General features: G+C 35.1%; 1 protein-coding gene and 1 long non-coding RNA gene across 2 annotated transcripts; both read right to left on the bottom strand.

The window, feature by feature from the left end:
- Window positions 1-247: 247 nt before the first annotated feature.
- On the bottom strand, window positions 248-10,105 carry sll (slalom). The gene is made up of 9 exons (XM_053759972.1): window positions 9,904-10,105; window positions 8,594-8,704; window positions 8,146-8,249; window positions 7,555-7,751; window positions 6,989-7,213; window positions 6,233-6,383; window positions 5,361-5,572; window positions 4,625-4,750; window positions 248-4,011 (listed from the first exon to the last, which is right to left on the bottom strand). Exons 1-9 carry the CDS (start codon window positions 9,924-9,926, stop codon window positions 3,865-3,867), a joined length of 1,296 nt encoding a protein of 431 aa, XP_053615947.1. The 5' UTR covers window positions 9,927-10,105; the 3' UTR covers window positions 248-3,864.
- A 1,753-nt stretch (window positions 10,106-11,858) lies between these two features.
- Window positions 11,859-14,065, bottom strand: LOC128678367 (uncharacterized). Its single transcript, XR_008405635.1, has 2 exons — window positions 12,655-14,065; window positions 11,859-12,147 (listed from the first exon to the last, which is right to left on the bottom strand). It is a non-coding gene; the product is annotated as an uncharacterized LOC128678367 (long non-coding RNA).
- Window positions 14,066-17,298: the final 3,233 nt, after the last annotated feature.

The following is a 17,298-nucleotide window of genomic DNA, read 5'->3' as shown; positions in this document are numbered from 1 at the left end:
CCTCTTTGGGAAGATATAATTCCTTAATACTACTTAGGGGTTGTAGGAGAACTCAAGAATTTATAATCCTTGTGGCACTGCGCATGATTACGATCATTCCACAAGAAGATATGAATGTAAATGGTCTGACAACTTAGGATGCCGAAAACCGTGCCAAGTGACTATATTACAGTTTACTCCGACGCTTTACAGTTGAAGAAGAAACTGAGAAAACGTTGAGAAAACAAGCAAAGAAAACAACAAAAAATACAGTAACTCGAATATATTTTTCACAATATCTACTAGGACACACAACCTATCTATTCACATCTCATTTTGGGTTTTACTGACCCGTGAAACAAAAATATGAGCGATATGTAATGAAATATACTGTTACAAAATACATTAAATGTCAATTCATTAAAATAAATATACTAATAAGTACAGCTCAATGTAATATCCGGAACCCAAACATGATTAATGTTTAATAATAAAATTCTATTATATTCCGCTCAATGAAGGACGGAGAAAGCGACGCTTTCTCTATTGTGAAAGCGAGATGGCAATAAATGCGAATGCAGAAATAAACATTCCAAACACGTCACTATATTTTTTCGTATGCCTCAGAAATGGAGTATAGTGTAGTATTTATTCTTAAAACAATTTCTTAACTATCTGTTCGACATGATGGTCGTCATTGTCAAATGACAATCTTCCGACAAATACAAATTCTGTCCAATACATCAACATATCAAATTCACGTCAACAAACAACCTTTTCTTATTTACAATACACCAAGTCCAGAAACAATGCAGCGCAAACTCCGTTTTTTCTTATAAGTCTTATATTATGTAAGCAATCTTACCATGTCTTTTTATGATTTTACTACAATATAAATTAAAATAGACTTTTTAGAAACTTACTTTCATTTATACATATAATAAAACTGTAAGCGAGGTATGTCTGTACATAGGAGATTTGGTGTATTTAAAAACAATTATGGACTTTGAGGGCACTAATAGAAGCCATAACATTTCTTTTTTAATTTTTGTCTATTTGTTTGCGCATCACGCGAAATCTACTGGATGGAATTGGATGGGGTTCACAGTTATATAGCGGATGGTCTACCTAACTAAAAATCTGGCATAGGTTTCATTGCGATACCTTACATATTGACAATAATAAAGTATGGGCGAACGTATGAAGTAAACGCGAGCGAAGCCGCGGGCTAAAGCTAGTATGAAATACACACAAAAAAACGGTTTGCACTTCGGGAGTGTAGAAGTGAAAACTTGAATGAAGTTGTGCATTTTTGACGTCTTACGAATTTTCGAGATTGTCACGTGTCCTGACGCGAGTGTAACATTTTTTACCCATCACTAAAAGTGCACAACGCCGCTAAAGAAGTTTTCACTTCAAAAATACACGATAGGTACTATAAAGACTGTTTACATGTAAGGACTCGTAAGAAAAAATGGTAGTGTACCAAGTTATGACACTTGTAGCTGTATTAAACTCTAGGGCGTAACTTCAACACGTCCGATAAGTAGTCGTTACAATAATCTACTTCATTCAACTAGAAATCACAGCAATCTTTTGGTCTTTCTCATTATACCAAAGTCATTTAAAATCCAGCAATCTTATTCATAAAAAGTATATAATAAGTAATATTGTAAAAATGTATTTTGCCTCTCAGATTATAATGCTTGAAAGAACGAGACAAAACATATTATTTAAACTAAAAAAGTTTTGAGCGTTCCATACCTGTTTATGAATAAAACGGTTATAAGCTAACTAAAGAGGCAACAGTATACGTACTGCAGTTTTACAGGGAATGTAATAGTACAGGTAATTCTCTATTACTTTTGCTGCAAAGAAAAAAGGTCCTTAAACACATAACCAAAAAGTCGTAATTACTTCAGCTGTGGCGTGAAGTACATTTGCGCCCTCAACCTTTTAAACCGCCGGGTCACGCATAAAAAACACAAAAACGTTATCGTAAACATACAACTAAATAATATAAAATAAATAAATATATTAGGGCAAATCACACAGATTGAGCTAGCCCCAAAGTAAGTTCGAGACTTGTGCTATGGTACTAACTCAACGATACTATATTTTATAACAAATACATATATAGATAAACATCCAAGACCCGGGCCAATCAGAAAAAGATCATTTTCCATCATGACCCGACCGGGGATCGAACCCGGGACCTCTCGGTTCAGAGGCAAGCACTTTAAAACTGCGCCACCGAGGTCGTCAAGATACCCAAGGTAGGTACCGTAACTTGCCGCTTTAGTGTTTTTAGGTAGGTAAATAGACTGCGGCGGTTAATAAGGTTAATTCGATGTATGCAGTAACATAAGTACCTTCCAACATATAAATGAGCAGAAGATGTTTTACAAATCAAAAATAATACGTTTTATTAATTTAAACGTAAAAAAATACTGTATGTGTTTCGAGAATGGTGTTACAGTATTTTATATTTTATTCATTAAAACCAAAAATATAGGGACTATAATTAGTAATGTTGGTTAAAAATAATTATATTAAGAAAACTTTACGTATAATTGATTCTATTCCAGTAAAATTATACCGTAGTTTGAACTACTTTCGTGTAATATGTTAAAATAATCTGCATAATGGTAATGAAATAAAAAATATCTAATAATTATATAAGCTATTCACTAAAAAAATAACGTATTTGGTATGCAGATACATGATCTAGAAGAACTCGTGTCAAAATCACTTGTGCATTATATATTGTCTATTAAATACACCATACAAATGTCAAAGAATAATTGCCAGGACAGAAGAACCAATATCAACAAAGCCCTTTACAAAACACACAGAAAATATTTAAGCTTTGTAGCTCAAAAATAAAACGGAACAATTTTAGGATATCTTCCGTATGTCAAGTATTCCGTATCTTTTTTCAAAGAAAATCGATTTTCACTTTTTTCAATTTCTTATGAACATTATTTCATTTCATTCGTTCTGAACTGATATGTATTATCATTTATTTGAGTGAACGACATGTATGAAATGATAATTAAATTTATTAGACTCAATTTTTCGGGCAAGCGGAAATGGACTCTATTTAAAAAGGCATTATATTATACCCCGCTTCTTGTAAGAATAAAATACATCCCACAGTGTTGAAATTACGACATAGGACGATAAATAAAGTCATAACAATTTTTCCGCTTGACTTAAAAATGAAGTATGTTTTGAAACTCACTTTTTTATAATTCACTTAACACTTTAAAATATTTAAATATTTTTTCGTAATTGGTTGATATTTTTAGATTTTATAATACTTTCGTATATTGAAGACGCTACTATAGTATCTTCAATATAAAAACATAATTTTTACTTCAAAAATTAATTCTAAAGTCGATTTTTCAATATTCAAATAACTCAACTACATATACCTAATATACAAAATGGTATTTCTATTTTATTTCACAATCTTTTCCTTTTTTTGGTTGTTGGCTATTTTGAAAATAAAAAAATCAAAAGAAATCAAGTCTTTTCATATATCATTTTGACAAATCATTGACAATTTTCAATCTTTGCAATGTCAACATATTTGATTTATTATAACAATATATAGTTATTAAAGGAATACACGGATTTTTAGACTAGCTAAACAACTTTCGATCTTTAAAAGATTTTCAATGGAAGGTTTTATACAGACTATTAGACATCGACACGCTTGTCAATTTTAAACTTTAATAAATGCACCAAGATCTAATTTTGATTAGCTATATTTTTGATATTTCGAATTCACAGAAACCAATAAATAAAATTAGACATTGACAGATCTGTAAATATTAAACCTTATTACAATACATTAAGGTCTATTTTTATATCCTCTGACTAAACATTGGCAGCTCTTCGTTTGCGCGTGCGCTGTCGGCAATAGACACCTAAGAATATAGCTAGGAATACTAGAATTATGCCTACAATACCGCTCGGGAATATGTAGTGGCCATAGACTATACATGACAGAAGGATCGCCACCGCCTGAAAGAAAAAATATATTTAATTAGTTGTATTGGAAATTAGGAAATAAAATCCTATATTGAAGCCTTCTATTGAAATGAGATGTCAGAAAAATCACAAACTACAAAATCAAAATCTCATCATTTTTTCAGGAGAGACCTTCACAGGCACTTTTTCACGTAATCAACCAAATTATAAAATTGTTTTCACAATAATTATGTGGCCGTCCAAATCAAAAGGGACCTTATGGCGCCCGGCACTTACGCCATTATTGCCGTTGTTTTGTATTCGAACAACGGCAATAAAGACCTAAGTGCCAGCCGCCATAAGGTCCCTATTGATTTGAACGACCACATATAACAATGTTAGTACATAAGTGCATGGTCAAAGTGTATACGGAAACATATTACGATTGTAATACGAGTGCAGATGAAAAAAAAAAAACGTGTTGCACTCCGGGAGTGTCGGTAGAAGTGAAAACTTGAATATTAACGTTTTGTGCACTTTTGACGTCTTACGAATTTTCGATCATGGTCACGTGTCCTGACGCGAGTTAAACATTTTTTTACCCGTCACAAAAAGTGCACAACGCCAAAGAAGTTTTCATTAAAAAAAAAAATAAACCGACACTCACCTGCCTGACGGTCATGATGACGGTGAACACCACGGCCCCGAACCGGGCGATGGTGCGGTAGATGAGCAGCTGGCCCAGCGTCGAGCTCAGCGACAGCAGCAGGCAGTCCCACACGAACATCGGCGTCTGGAGCCCAACGACTTTTATATTGATTGAAACAGGTATTACACGCGCACGTACCTTCTACACTTCGGACGTTTCGTCGTCATTGAGACTATATAAAATATCTTATGTGCCTATGTGTCATTGGAAATATTAATAAATATTGTGTATATTGTGTTTCATAAGTCATCTATGTAGTATATATGTTTGCTATGTCATGTATTATGTATACAGCACGATCAGTTATACAGCAGATCACGACATACAGTTATACAGTTATATATCTGTAACTGTATAACTGTATGTAGCTATATAGCTACATACAGATTATCTAGCAATTGTTTTATGTGTCAGATAACAATATGATGGCGCTACGGGCGGTGGTCTAGTGAAAGAACATCAGAATCTACAAAATTTGATGGTTTATTTTTTGCACTGGTCCCAGACTTCACACCGTCACACCGCAAGAAATATGAACACGAAAATATAAGAGAGAGAGAGAGACTCTGTACAAAGTGGAAAAGAAAAAGTGTAAATGTGAATCCTGGGCCGAGGAAGAAAACACTCAGGTGAAAAAGTGAATTTTCTTTATGTATCAAAACACGTAACATGATATAAGTGACACGTCATTTACCTGCAACAGGCGCAGATAGTGGGCGGAGCCCGCGTGCTGCAGCAAGGCGGAGGCGGTGAGACACACCGAGAACAGATTGACGGCGCACAACATTTGCAGCGAGGAGCAGCCGTAGCGAGTGAACAAGGCACTCTGCCACGAGGACGTGAAGCTGTCGCACATTATGTATAAGGCTAGAAGGGTTAGGCCGGACATCGTGGTCACTGTTGACACTGGAAACAATACAGTCGATATATTCAAGGTCATAGACAGAAAAAGCTATAGATCCCGTCGTATCTTTCATTTCGCTCATGCAAACGAGGCAAAGCGCTGATATCTTTTGTCACTCATCATGTTTCCGACCCAATCTGCCACTTTGTATGAGATGCAATCTGCCACGTGCAGGATTGAGCCAGATTTTCTCATCTCATTTGATTACACTCATCCATAATCTATACTTATATATATATAGTAGTTTTTGACAACCTCGGTGGCGCAGTGGTAAAGTGCTTGCCTCCGAACCGAGAGGTCCCGGGTTCGATACCCGGACGGGTCATGATGGAAAATGATCTTTTTCTAATTGGCCCGGGTCTTGGATGTTTATCTATATATGTATTTGTTATAAATATAGTATTGTTGAGTTAGTATTCCATAACACATGGGGGTAACTCAATCTGTGTGATTTGTCCTAATATATTTATTTTTATTTATTTAGTTTTCTTGGTTTTTTTTTTGATCAAAATCGTAAATCGAAGCATTTTGAGCGACGCCTCGGGTTGATAGTTAAGGTATGAAGCTAAATAAGGTACTACTAAGCTAAGTAGTTCTGATTTCCATACAAATTTCTTCCACTAGACCCGCGAAAGTCTATAAATTTACTTTTATTTTATTACCTCCATTATCGTCATGACTGCCGAATATGAACAGCATCATTCCCAGCGAGATCATGACCGCTGTGACGTATTCGTACAGTTCGTACTTCTTGCGCGAGATCACTTTCCCCATCAGCATGACTGGTATCACCTTACACGACTTTGATAGCACCTGCAAAGATAAGCTATACTAGCATTGAAAAACATCTGTTATTTTTTTAGTTTCTTCAACCGCCATAGAGCAACGAGCTCACAAAATTATTAAAAAATACATTAGTTCGAATTTTTGCAATATATTCTCTTTCATGTCGTATTCCTCATGCCTGAGGGTCGTGGTTATTACGTGTAATTAAACACAAACAACAACTTTCTTGGCATTATTAATGGAGTGGTTTGCCATTGCCTTCTCCATTTCACACACAAATTAATAATAAAGGTGGAAGTTTGTATGTAAATGATAGCTTGGATTGAATGACACAATTATATACTACCTGTATCCCGTGGTGTTACCCGCGTAATCATTCAGAAAAGCTTCGCCTTTATGCACAATATCGTATATCGGTAAGTAGTTGTGAAAGTTTTGTAAGTACATGACAGATACGATGCGTAAAGACGTATTTTTTTAAATAATTACGCGGGTAACACCGCGGGATGCAGCTAGCAATAATATAATTCTGTATATAATCAATCAAATTCAGTGGCATAGTGTGTGAAAGAAAGAAAAGAAAGAATGTCATCAACATATGTAGGAGTAAGCATTATCAAACTGCAACCAACCTGTGTAGGAAAGCTGACATACTTGAGCGCTTCATACTGACACCAGGCGCTGATGATGTTCGTGAGCGAACAATATGAGAACTTGTACAGCGGCGCGCAGACCAGCGGCTGCCGCGAGTACAGCAGCCTGCACAGCGCCAGCAGCAGCGCGGACAGCCGGTTCACGAACACCAGGAACTGCGACTCGTTGAAGCGGACCAGGGCCCCGTCCGGCATCACGTATGTCTGGTGACAATACGCTGTTTCAGCTATTTGACTAAACTTTTTTATACCTATTTGTGGAATTATCATTTTTATTTCAATTCTTTCTAATAAAATGTTTTGTGGCGTTTCATTCCGCCCTAGAACACGACCACCTACCGAACATATATATTAAGATAAACTCAGTTATCCGGTCTGCCTCTTTGTCATTGTTATTGTTGCTTATCAGCTGCCATGGCTATGAGTCCCTCGTATGAAATGACTACACTTCATACGATTTCCACAATATGGATTGGTCCTATCCTAAGGCGAAACAACACCACAAGCGTTTCAGCAACATGCCTACGCGCTAATGGTATAATTACCTGTGTCATAATCTTCTCTTGCAGGAGGCCCCATATGAGATAAGCGCCCATGAGGCCGATGAAACAGAATGCTAATTCCAATGCCTCTTTCCTTGGAGTCTCCTCCGCCCGTTGAGCCTTCACAGACTCTGGTATTTTCTCCCCCGGATCTCCGAAACACGCAAACAGTGATCGGTATATACAGCTAGTCTTAGTGCCTGGAATACATATTCAAATAATTGACCACTCCACCGGCATGCTGAGGTTCAATGAAAAGTGAGATTTAAAATATCAGCACCCTTCTCACATGAGTCCTCTGTAGATGTAGAGTTGACATAGAGAAGTCCACTAATATGTTGTCAATGTAAAGTATGTCTTCAGAGAATGCTTTAAAGTTCATTTTTTATTGAATGTCATCTTGCCGGGTAGGAGCATATGTATTTTAAAGTATGGTAGAAAATATTTTATAAATGATAACATGTTTTATAGGACTCAAAATATGTAATCATAATTAAGGTGAAATTTTTAGTCCTATAATGTATGTGGATTATGTCAAAACTAATTTTATACTTGTGAAAACTATGTAATCAATTTTGTTGTTTGTCAACTCACCAATTTTATCAAAATAATTTGATTTGTCCAAATATTTGTACAATATTAATCCAGGTAGAAGAATAATTGCATAGCCAGCTAAATTCAGCAACAGAAGAATCACCCTGAAAATGCAGAATGGAAGTATATTAATAATAATATTTGAACAGACTCACTTTTAGATAATTTGGAAAGATATTAACTCATATCTTGGTGTCAAAGGCCATTCCAAGATTCTGGATAGTTTATTGCCTACCACATGAATATAGCCATTATAAGCAGAAATATTATTTTAAATTGCAATAGTTCTAGAGATTAACAAGTACAAACATACTCTTCAGTTTTATTTATTGGGAAAGATAAGTCAGCTTTCCTTTTTGTTCCATGAAAATAAAATCTGTTTTCCAAAACGGTCCATTATTTTTCAATGAAGTAGTCATATTAGTATAGAAATACATTAGTTACTAACCAAGCATATTCGGTTTCAACAAGTTTTCCAGATTGCTCGTAAGCCGTCAACAGCTTCTGGTAGATTCTCGCAAACACCAATATGAGCAGCAAGCAAGACACAGTTACTACCCTGAAACACAGACATCATTATTAATTTGTATTACTTAAATGTAATTTAAACTAAGTAAGACATAGACTTGCCACTAGACACAGTAGGTAGTCATCAAAAGTACTGTCAGAGGCCTTTAGCCGACTATTCAATAATGAATCTAGTGTTAGCAATTAGCACACTCGAAACATAAGGTCTATTATAGTATTTATGAGAATCTCTCTATGAGTTTATAAATTGCTAATTTTTATAATTAAATATGACTTAATTGATAGGTATATGGAATTGAAAGGGAATATGCACATTTAACTATTTGACTTGTATTGTAGTGACTACTGAAAGGTAAAATGTAGCTATACTATTATTGTCCAAAATCTTTGTTTTACCTAAATTTGCATAAAAACATATGAATTTGAAAAGAAAGAAAGTTAACATTCTGTGCTGACCCCACATAAGAATAAAGGTCAAGAAGAATTTTGTTTTTGTTACTACTGTAGGTATAAAATAACATTTCATAATTTACATACACCTCTGTAACTGACCGCAATGCATCACAGGCCTCATCATTTTATTGACAGATTCCTCAGTCATTTCTGAATATTATAATACAAGTATTACACACTCAAACTGACTGATGATTGTGTTAATGACACAGCCTTTCAAATAAAGTGTGACCATCACTAATCAGATAATCAGTCATAATCACAAAGTGTGGCAAATGTAATTACTTCAATTGAACAATTGTGTCCAAGATTTAACATCAACTGGGATATTTGAAAGGTCTGACTTAGACTAAAGGTGATATAAATTAAAAAGTGGTACCCTTTTGTAGCATATTTAATGTACCTTTGTAATATTACAATTTTGTTCATTTTCTGTGCTGTATATTTGTATGCTATGAATAAATTTATTTCTATTTCATAAAAGTGTACATGTATGGTCAGTTTTATTGTGATTTTAAAGCCTCAACTTTGACTCATTATTGAATTGAATATATTTTTAATTTAGATTAGTAATTTCTGCTCTTGTATAGTTAGTGATTAACAAGCTGTGGTAATAATAATAAAAACACTGAAATTTTATTTATGCCATGGGCCATGGCACATAAATTATGCTTGTGATAGAATGTCCGTAAGTTGCCTAAATTTAATTTTTAGGTACCTATATTCTAGCTACTAGGCTATTCTCACATGATTTGATTTTGTCTTATAAGCACTTACCCAGCTACTATTTTTCCCCGCATTTTGCAACCAATATTCTACAGTTTATACAAAGTATAAAGTTTGCTGAAAAGCAAGCACTAATAAATCAAATAATTTGACTAAGCAATAATAACATGATTATTTTTTATTTATTTTAAAATTAAAATTCCGCTTGGAATTTAGAACTTCATTCCATCCACTGACATTAAGCTGACATTGACAACTTCCCAGTGACAGTGATTGCTTGCTTGATAGACAATGACACTTGTTGACATATCTCGATAGAGATTCGAAAATAGTTGCAAAATGCTTGACATTTTGCCCTTGAATGTCGGACACTAGTCGGACAGTTAGGTACGACATTTATGGACAAATTGGGCAAAATATCGAATAGTTAAAGAGAGGATTATTATAAACAGTATATTACATCGATCTTTGTTGAGTTGTGAAATGTAAATGAGTTAAACGTGATTTCTACATATGTGGCCGTGCAAATCAAAAGGGACCTTATGGCGCCCGGCACTTATGCCATTATTGCCGTTGTTTTGTATTCGAACAACGGCAATAAACCTAAGTGCCAGCCGCCAAAAGGTCCCTTTTGATTTGGACGGCCACATATATATGTATATACATACTTACATACAATTTCCTGACCCAATCTGGCTAATCTCATACAAAGTGTCACGTGATTAGGGACATAAGGATGTCAGCGCTCACCCCCGTTTCTTCTCATGCATTATTTCTAATACAAACATCTTTTTTTGGTGTTAACCCATGGGTACACAATAACTCGGGTAGTTAAATACATACAACATTCACCCAAAAATCTTTTATTCTACCTCTTCTACCTATCTCAGAATGATGGAGAGCCTTCTTTATACGAAAAATATGAAAGTGAGGTTTTGCTTGACGTTACTTTTGTATGACACTTTAATTTGACTTTTAAGTAAAATTTTGTCACTTTTTTTATTTATAGAGTTAATTCCGAAAAATAATTTTAATTTGATGATCATTTTACTTCTAGAAACAATCACCAAATCCAATCGCTTGCGGCGTGTATATTTCCGATTACATTATTAAATATTTTCCACATGGCAGCTTTACAAGATTGCGAGGATGTGGTTTGAAGGTGTAATGTTTTTGCTGGAGTTCATAGCTGCTATATGTGCGGTTGCTTTTTGTGGGCCCTGTCTGCTGTCATGTGCCAGAAGGTTAATATTAGGCGACGAATTGTTACAAAGGAGAGGCCCCACTGTACACGAGGCAGAGGTGCTTGGGTGCGATGAGCCAGCATGCCCGTATTACAAAAAGAACGCTCGTTTCCTGATGGTTCCTGCACGAAGGCGATGCTACACCTCACCCACAAGACATCCAACTTGAATCTGAATTATTTACATACAATTTCCTAACAGTTTTACTAGTTTATTAAATATTTTTTTTATTAGAATATACATTTTTATTTCGTGGGAAACTGTGATTCAATATTGACTAGATGATGTTGATGAGCGATAAAGATCTTTTCGATATTTTTGATAGTGGTGCTCGTAGTTATAGCAAAAATGCTCTGAAGGAAACTCCAGGCACAATCAGAAAACTTTCAGTCGTCATATGTCACAATCACGAATTATCTTCAAAGTATGTATAGAATTGGATAATAAGGAAAGGTACACTTTCCCTGTAGAGGCACTTTTGAAAAAAACTAGGCTTTTATTCCCCAGAGATAAGTACTTTCTACTTGTACACTCAAACACAAATGTTTTGTGTGGAGATGTGTGTCTCTACTACTTGACAGTTGGATAATATAATGTTGTCATGGTATTTGATATATACTATTCATATTTATATATTTTTTAAAGCATTCACAATATTTCGATGCTTAGGTTTTAATATATCTCTATGTCCTATTGTCCCATTTATAAGGGTTATTAAACCGTCGGGTTTTTGGTATTAATCGATTAAAATAAAATACTTAATCGGATCAAATTATTTCTCAATAAAATTAAAATACAGTTGAATATATAAATTGTTACAGTTGAATAAATATATTGTTATATCAGTATATTAATCCAATGGTTGGTAGTCTATATCCTCATTGTCGACGCTTATTTGGGGATCACGTTTGTGCTTAGGCATAATACTTGATCTATTTGTTGATGACCAATCGTAGCGGGGTCGCAGCACCACGTAGTTGGTTGTATCGTCTGAATTATCCTGGCCGTTGGAACAGTCTTGATAGTAGGATATGGGTCTACCCAATTTTGACTGTAAATTAGAGCAAACGATCATTGAAATGTCCATGTCGTAATCTTGTGTCGGCTACACACTATCGCCGAACTCGCATGCACGAACATGGAGTAACTTGTATGAGAGACTTTATTTACCAATATTTGTGTAAGTATACCGAATCCGCTAAAGTTTCGCGAACTGCAGGCCTACCATCAACTTTTACAGAACGATTCAGTTCAATTTAGGAACCTAAAATGAAACTTATTCAATGTATTAAATATTACGTATATTGGTACGTATTTGCGATGTTAGTCGCAAAGTGAATTGCGTTAAAAGATGATGGTAAACTCTGTTTATCGATAATGACGTCTAGCCGGCATAAGGCACGATACACACAGAGATTCCTGCCTTAGATTAAGACAATTACAAAAGGTGAATTTCAGTACCCTACATGGACCCTCTATGCAAGGGTCATAGGGCGATAGGCGATTTTGGGTAGATTGAAGTGCTGTTGACGTACCTACTAAAAAAAGAACAACTTACACGTATTTGTGAAAACGGACATTTCTGTCTGAGGAGGAACAGCAAGAAGGTAACCACCGCAACGAATATCTGCAGTATATTTATCATCGTCGCGGCGATCTTTCACAGATTTCCTAACTTTACATATTTTTTGTAAATTTTTTACAGTTACGATTGTTGCCTTGTGTGTTTTTGTTACAAGAATTTGACATTAGTAAATTGACTTTTTGACATATGGATAATGACTGTAATGTTCTTTTTATAGTTTGGTTGCCTGCACTTTTCAAGTAGGTCGAGCATTTTTTTAGGTGTATTTATGGTTGGCATGGTACACATAAATTCCTTGACTATAGGTTTTGATGAAATTTAATATGTATAATCAATCAGTAGATCTGAGAATAGGCTGTTAGTATCTATTTTTATACCACCCAAGCCAAGCCCAAACGGGCCACTGGTAAAGTAATAAATAATTAAATGAATAAAAAAAAAATATTTACCACTTTTCTCTTTCTAGCAATTTCAATATGATATGAGGGCACCCAATTCCGCTGACTAAGAAATTACTTTTAGACTCGGTACGCTAAATAGAAATTCAATTAATCCAATGGACCGCTTCTTTATAGCCTTTATAGTTATAATTACTAGATTGATAACAGATAACACACATTTGCCTCAATTCGGCTAAACACATGTTGGATCAAAGTTTGCGGCCAATCGATGACGGATACATTGCGGAATTTTAAGCAAGCTATAACTATAACACGAGATTAAACTACGCATTGTGGGTTGTCGATGGCGACATTGGGTCAATGTTTATGCGACCAATTTAATTTTTATGGGTTGGACCTACTAATCCGGTACATATGTTCGGTGGTAGTGACCATTGTGGGTGGTCTCATTGTCAGTTTATCTTGATAAGTTCTCCCTTGACTGCCCCCTGTGGATCAGTCAACTAAGCGAATAAATGCGCGTTATTATGTACTCAAATCGAATGCTTATTGTATTTTAAATATTAGGCGTTGATGTGGATTTGCAATAATGTAAAGATAAAAAATAAATCAATATATTAAAAAGCTATGATATTGCTAACTTATGATTGAGAAAAACAGTAGAAAATAATGTGACATATGATTTCAATCAACAATTTTTCTAATCAATGGATGGAATCACAGCCGTGAATTACACGTTAGAGTGAGAGAGATAAATAGCAATTTTAGATGTATTTTTGTATGAGGTGATTAAATATAATACATCTTACTTCTAACAACGCCTATCATGGCGCCAAATAGAGTGTAAACATTACACGTGGACAATGGAATAATATAGCTTCCATAGCTACCTGGCGATTTTCAATCGGCTGTCCAAGACAGAATCGCGATTTGAATTCTGATGGGCAGTTAATATAGCAAACAATGGTTTTGAGAGATGCGATCATTGATGGTGCTTTAAAATCGATATCCGAATTGCTTAGGCGTGACCAGTTATTTTTAATCTGTTGTTTTGAAGTGAAAACTTCTTTAGCGGCGTTGTGCGCTTTTTGTGATGGGTAAAAAATGTTAAACTTGCGTCAGGGCACGTGACGATCGACAATTTGTAAGACGTCAAAAATGCACAACGTTAATATTCAAGTTTTAACTTCCAACACTTCTGCCGGCACTCCCGGAGTGCAACCCGTTATTTTTTAATTACCATAAATAACGCATACATTTTATACGCTGTCAAAAACAATTGTAACTAGTTATGATTTTTTTTTGTCTAATCTTCCTGTTCTATATTCGTTAGTTAAATAAAATATTTATGTCGAGTTCGTTAAATACAAATAGATACATATTTAATAATATCACATCTTCATCCATTACGGGATAAACAGAGCCCAGAGTTCGAAATTCGAACGCTACATTTAGGTGCAGGCTTATACTGATGAAATTGATATTATACATAAAGCCTATGAGAAGAATCTTCAATTTATATGCCTTTCCCTTGATTAACTTTTACGCGGGATGAGATGCAGCTGGCACATTCTATGTTTGCCCTTCGCTCCCAGACCGGCGTTGAAGAATTAGATGTTTTTTTTTTAATACTTATTATAATATTAATTAGTATGTAAGTTACTTAAGTATATTGTATTTCTAAATCCATACTTCCATACTATAATAGATGTAAAAAAATATATTAGTTTTTTTTTGTTTGTAATGAATAAACTTAAAAACTAGTGGGCCGATTTTGATGTAATTTGGCACAGAGATAGATGAGACCTTCAGGAGTAACATAGGCGTAACATATTATCGTTTTACTCGAGCGAAGCAGCTACGACGCTACTGTCCCATGAAGACATCTTACCGATATGCAAATAAATAAAAAAGTTTCAAATTATATTCGTCAACTCGAAAATGTCTTCGTTCATTATGCTTACCCACCGAACCCAAGCAAACGCTTAAGCACCTATTGCCACACTATCTGTGAACAGTTCGCCAAACTTCGGCGGATTAAGTAAATAAAAGCACTTAAATATACTAGGTACTTACGCAATGTTCAGGCTTTCGCGTAGAACAAATAAATATTTTTATCTATTTATGTATCCAATTCGGTAATGTTGTGAAGCCGGCATAACATTGTGTGAAATTAAGTCTGAACTGTGTACATAAATACATATCCAATCAAGTAGTGCACGTGCTATGGTTAATGATACTCGCAAGCAATAGATAAGTTGTATTTTCATTTCCCTAGAACCGATAAACTCTAATAATGGGACCGGTTTGCTAATGGCGTACAAACACACAAGTAGTTTACTGGTATAGAAATTCTTCTTCATAGTCATATTCCTCATGGCTGAGGGTCGTGGTCATTACGTGAATTTTCTTGGCATTAGTAATGGAGTGGTTTGCCATTGCCTTCTCCATTTCACACATAAGTTAATAATCAACCAGTGTGCAGGTTTCCTCACGTTGTTTTCCTTCACCGGAAGCAAGTGGTGGCCGATGAAAACTACTATACATGAGTCAGATTGGTATACAAACTCATGTGGCACGAGTAGGATTCGAACCTCGGACCTTTTGATCCACAGGCGAGCGTCTTAACCATTACACCACCACCGCTTCACTATACATGAATTAGTAGATTAAATCTAGCGAGTGCTCATGTTCATTGTGTGAATTGAAATCAAAAACACACGAGAGTTATTATAAATATTTTTTTTTAACAAGGCATCATAATATGTAACATTTACGGACAGTCCATATAAATAACACATCAAGCTAAGGGTTGCCACATTGCTTCGTCGTGCTCTGTTACGTCAAAGCAGCGCGTTACTTCTCCATAGTTTAAATTCACCATACATAAAACCTGAAGGAACAAATTTAGGCTCACAAAAACTTTTGGTCGGTCAATAAACTTGCCTAATCTGAACCTTGCCCGATCCATGTACGGATACAAGCCTTAACTGTAGAGGAAGACTATAACATAACACACGCCCAGTAAGGAAGCCTATTGTTTTTATGTTAAGGTGCACTAAAATGTACTGCCAAGACCGAGTTTGTTCCTTTAAATATTTTAAGAAATAAATCAATCAATGTCTAGCAGAAATGTTCGTCAACCAAACTTGGTTAGGATATAAATTGTGTAATGTGATTAATATATTATATAAGACAATAAATTATCACGGAAAACGGTAAAGTTAGATTTAAAATTAAAAAGTCGATAGCGATATTTTCTTAAGAGTTCTCAATAGCATTTGTAGAAGTGCTACGATTTCGTAGCACCGTCTTATCTTTTTCGTAGCAGCGCTACGAAATTAGCTACGAGATTATATTTTGTCGTAGCAAGAAACTTTTTTAACATTTCATTCAGCTTCACCTTGCTTGCCATTTTGCAAATTTTCATAAGTATACTAACTACCATAAGCTCCGTCCACGGTATGTTTGACCACGGATCTTTATCTATAACTATTCAAAACGTCATCAAAATCGGCCCAGCGGTTTAGCCGTGGAAGTGTGTCAAATAAAGGAACGTGCTTAAGCCCACAGGACGATTGAGAGACGTTAATGGTTATTGTATTAACAATTCCATTATAATTCGAGTTTCATTTTCTATCATCAGTCATCAGAAATTAGCCGTCATCACGGCACCACAATTAAGGTGCAAATAACCTTATCAGTTCATCCTTCATGGCATGATCAAACTGGGAAAGTAGTACTACACAGTACACTGTGCCTAGTATTCAAGTCTTTTTAACCGACTGTAAAAAAGGAAGTTTTCAGTACACAGTATAGTTGCTTAACCGTTACGACTTGATTTGGAAAAATTGGTGCGGTCCTAAATTCATCTTTTATAAGCCTATTGCTGTGCAAAGGCTTGTCGTTAATTTTCCCGTATATTTAATTTTTAAAATTAACTAATAAAAATAAGTCAACTCTATTATAACTAGTTTAAGTTTAATCAATCTCTAGTTTTAATACAATGCTTTGCTTTGTAACAAGCTTTTTGCCTGAATAAGACTTGCCCAAACACATGGAGAAAAATGTGATAACACAGAATTGTATGCCGAATCCGTTAAAGGTCGACGAACTTTTCCACAATAATATGAAGCCGGCATAACGTAGATTAGCGAATTGACTCGCCCAATGTAAATGGATACTGACCAGTAGAGACTAGAGTAATAAACAGAGG

This window comes from Plodia interpunctella, chromosome 19 (assembly GCF_027563975.2).
Source record: "Plodia interpunctella isolate USDA-ARS_2022_Savannah chromosome 19, ilPloInte3.2, whole genome shotgun sequence".
In the NCBI taxonomy this organism is placed as follows: Eukaryota; Metazoa; Arthropoda; class Insecta; order Lepidoptera; family Pyralidae; genus Plodia; species Plodia interpunctella.
This window is presented reverse-complemented; position numbering and strand designations above follow the sequence as displayed.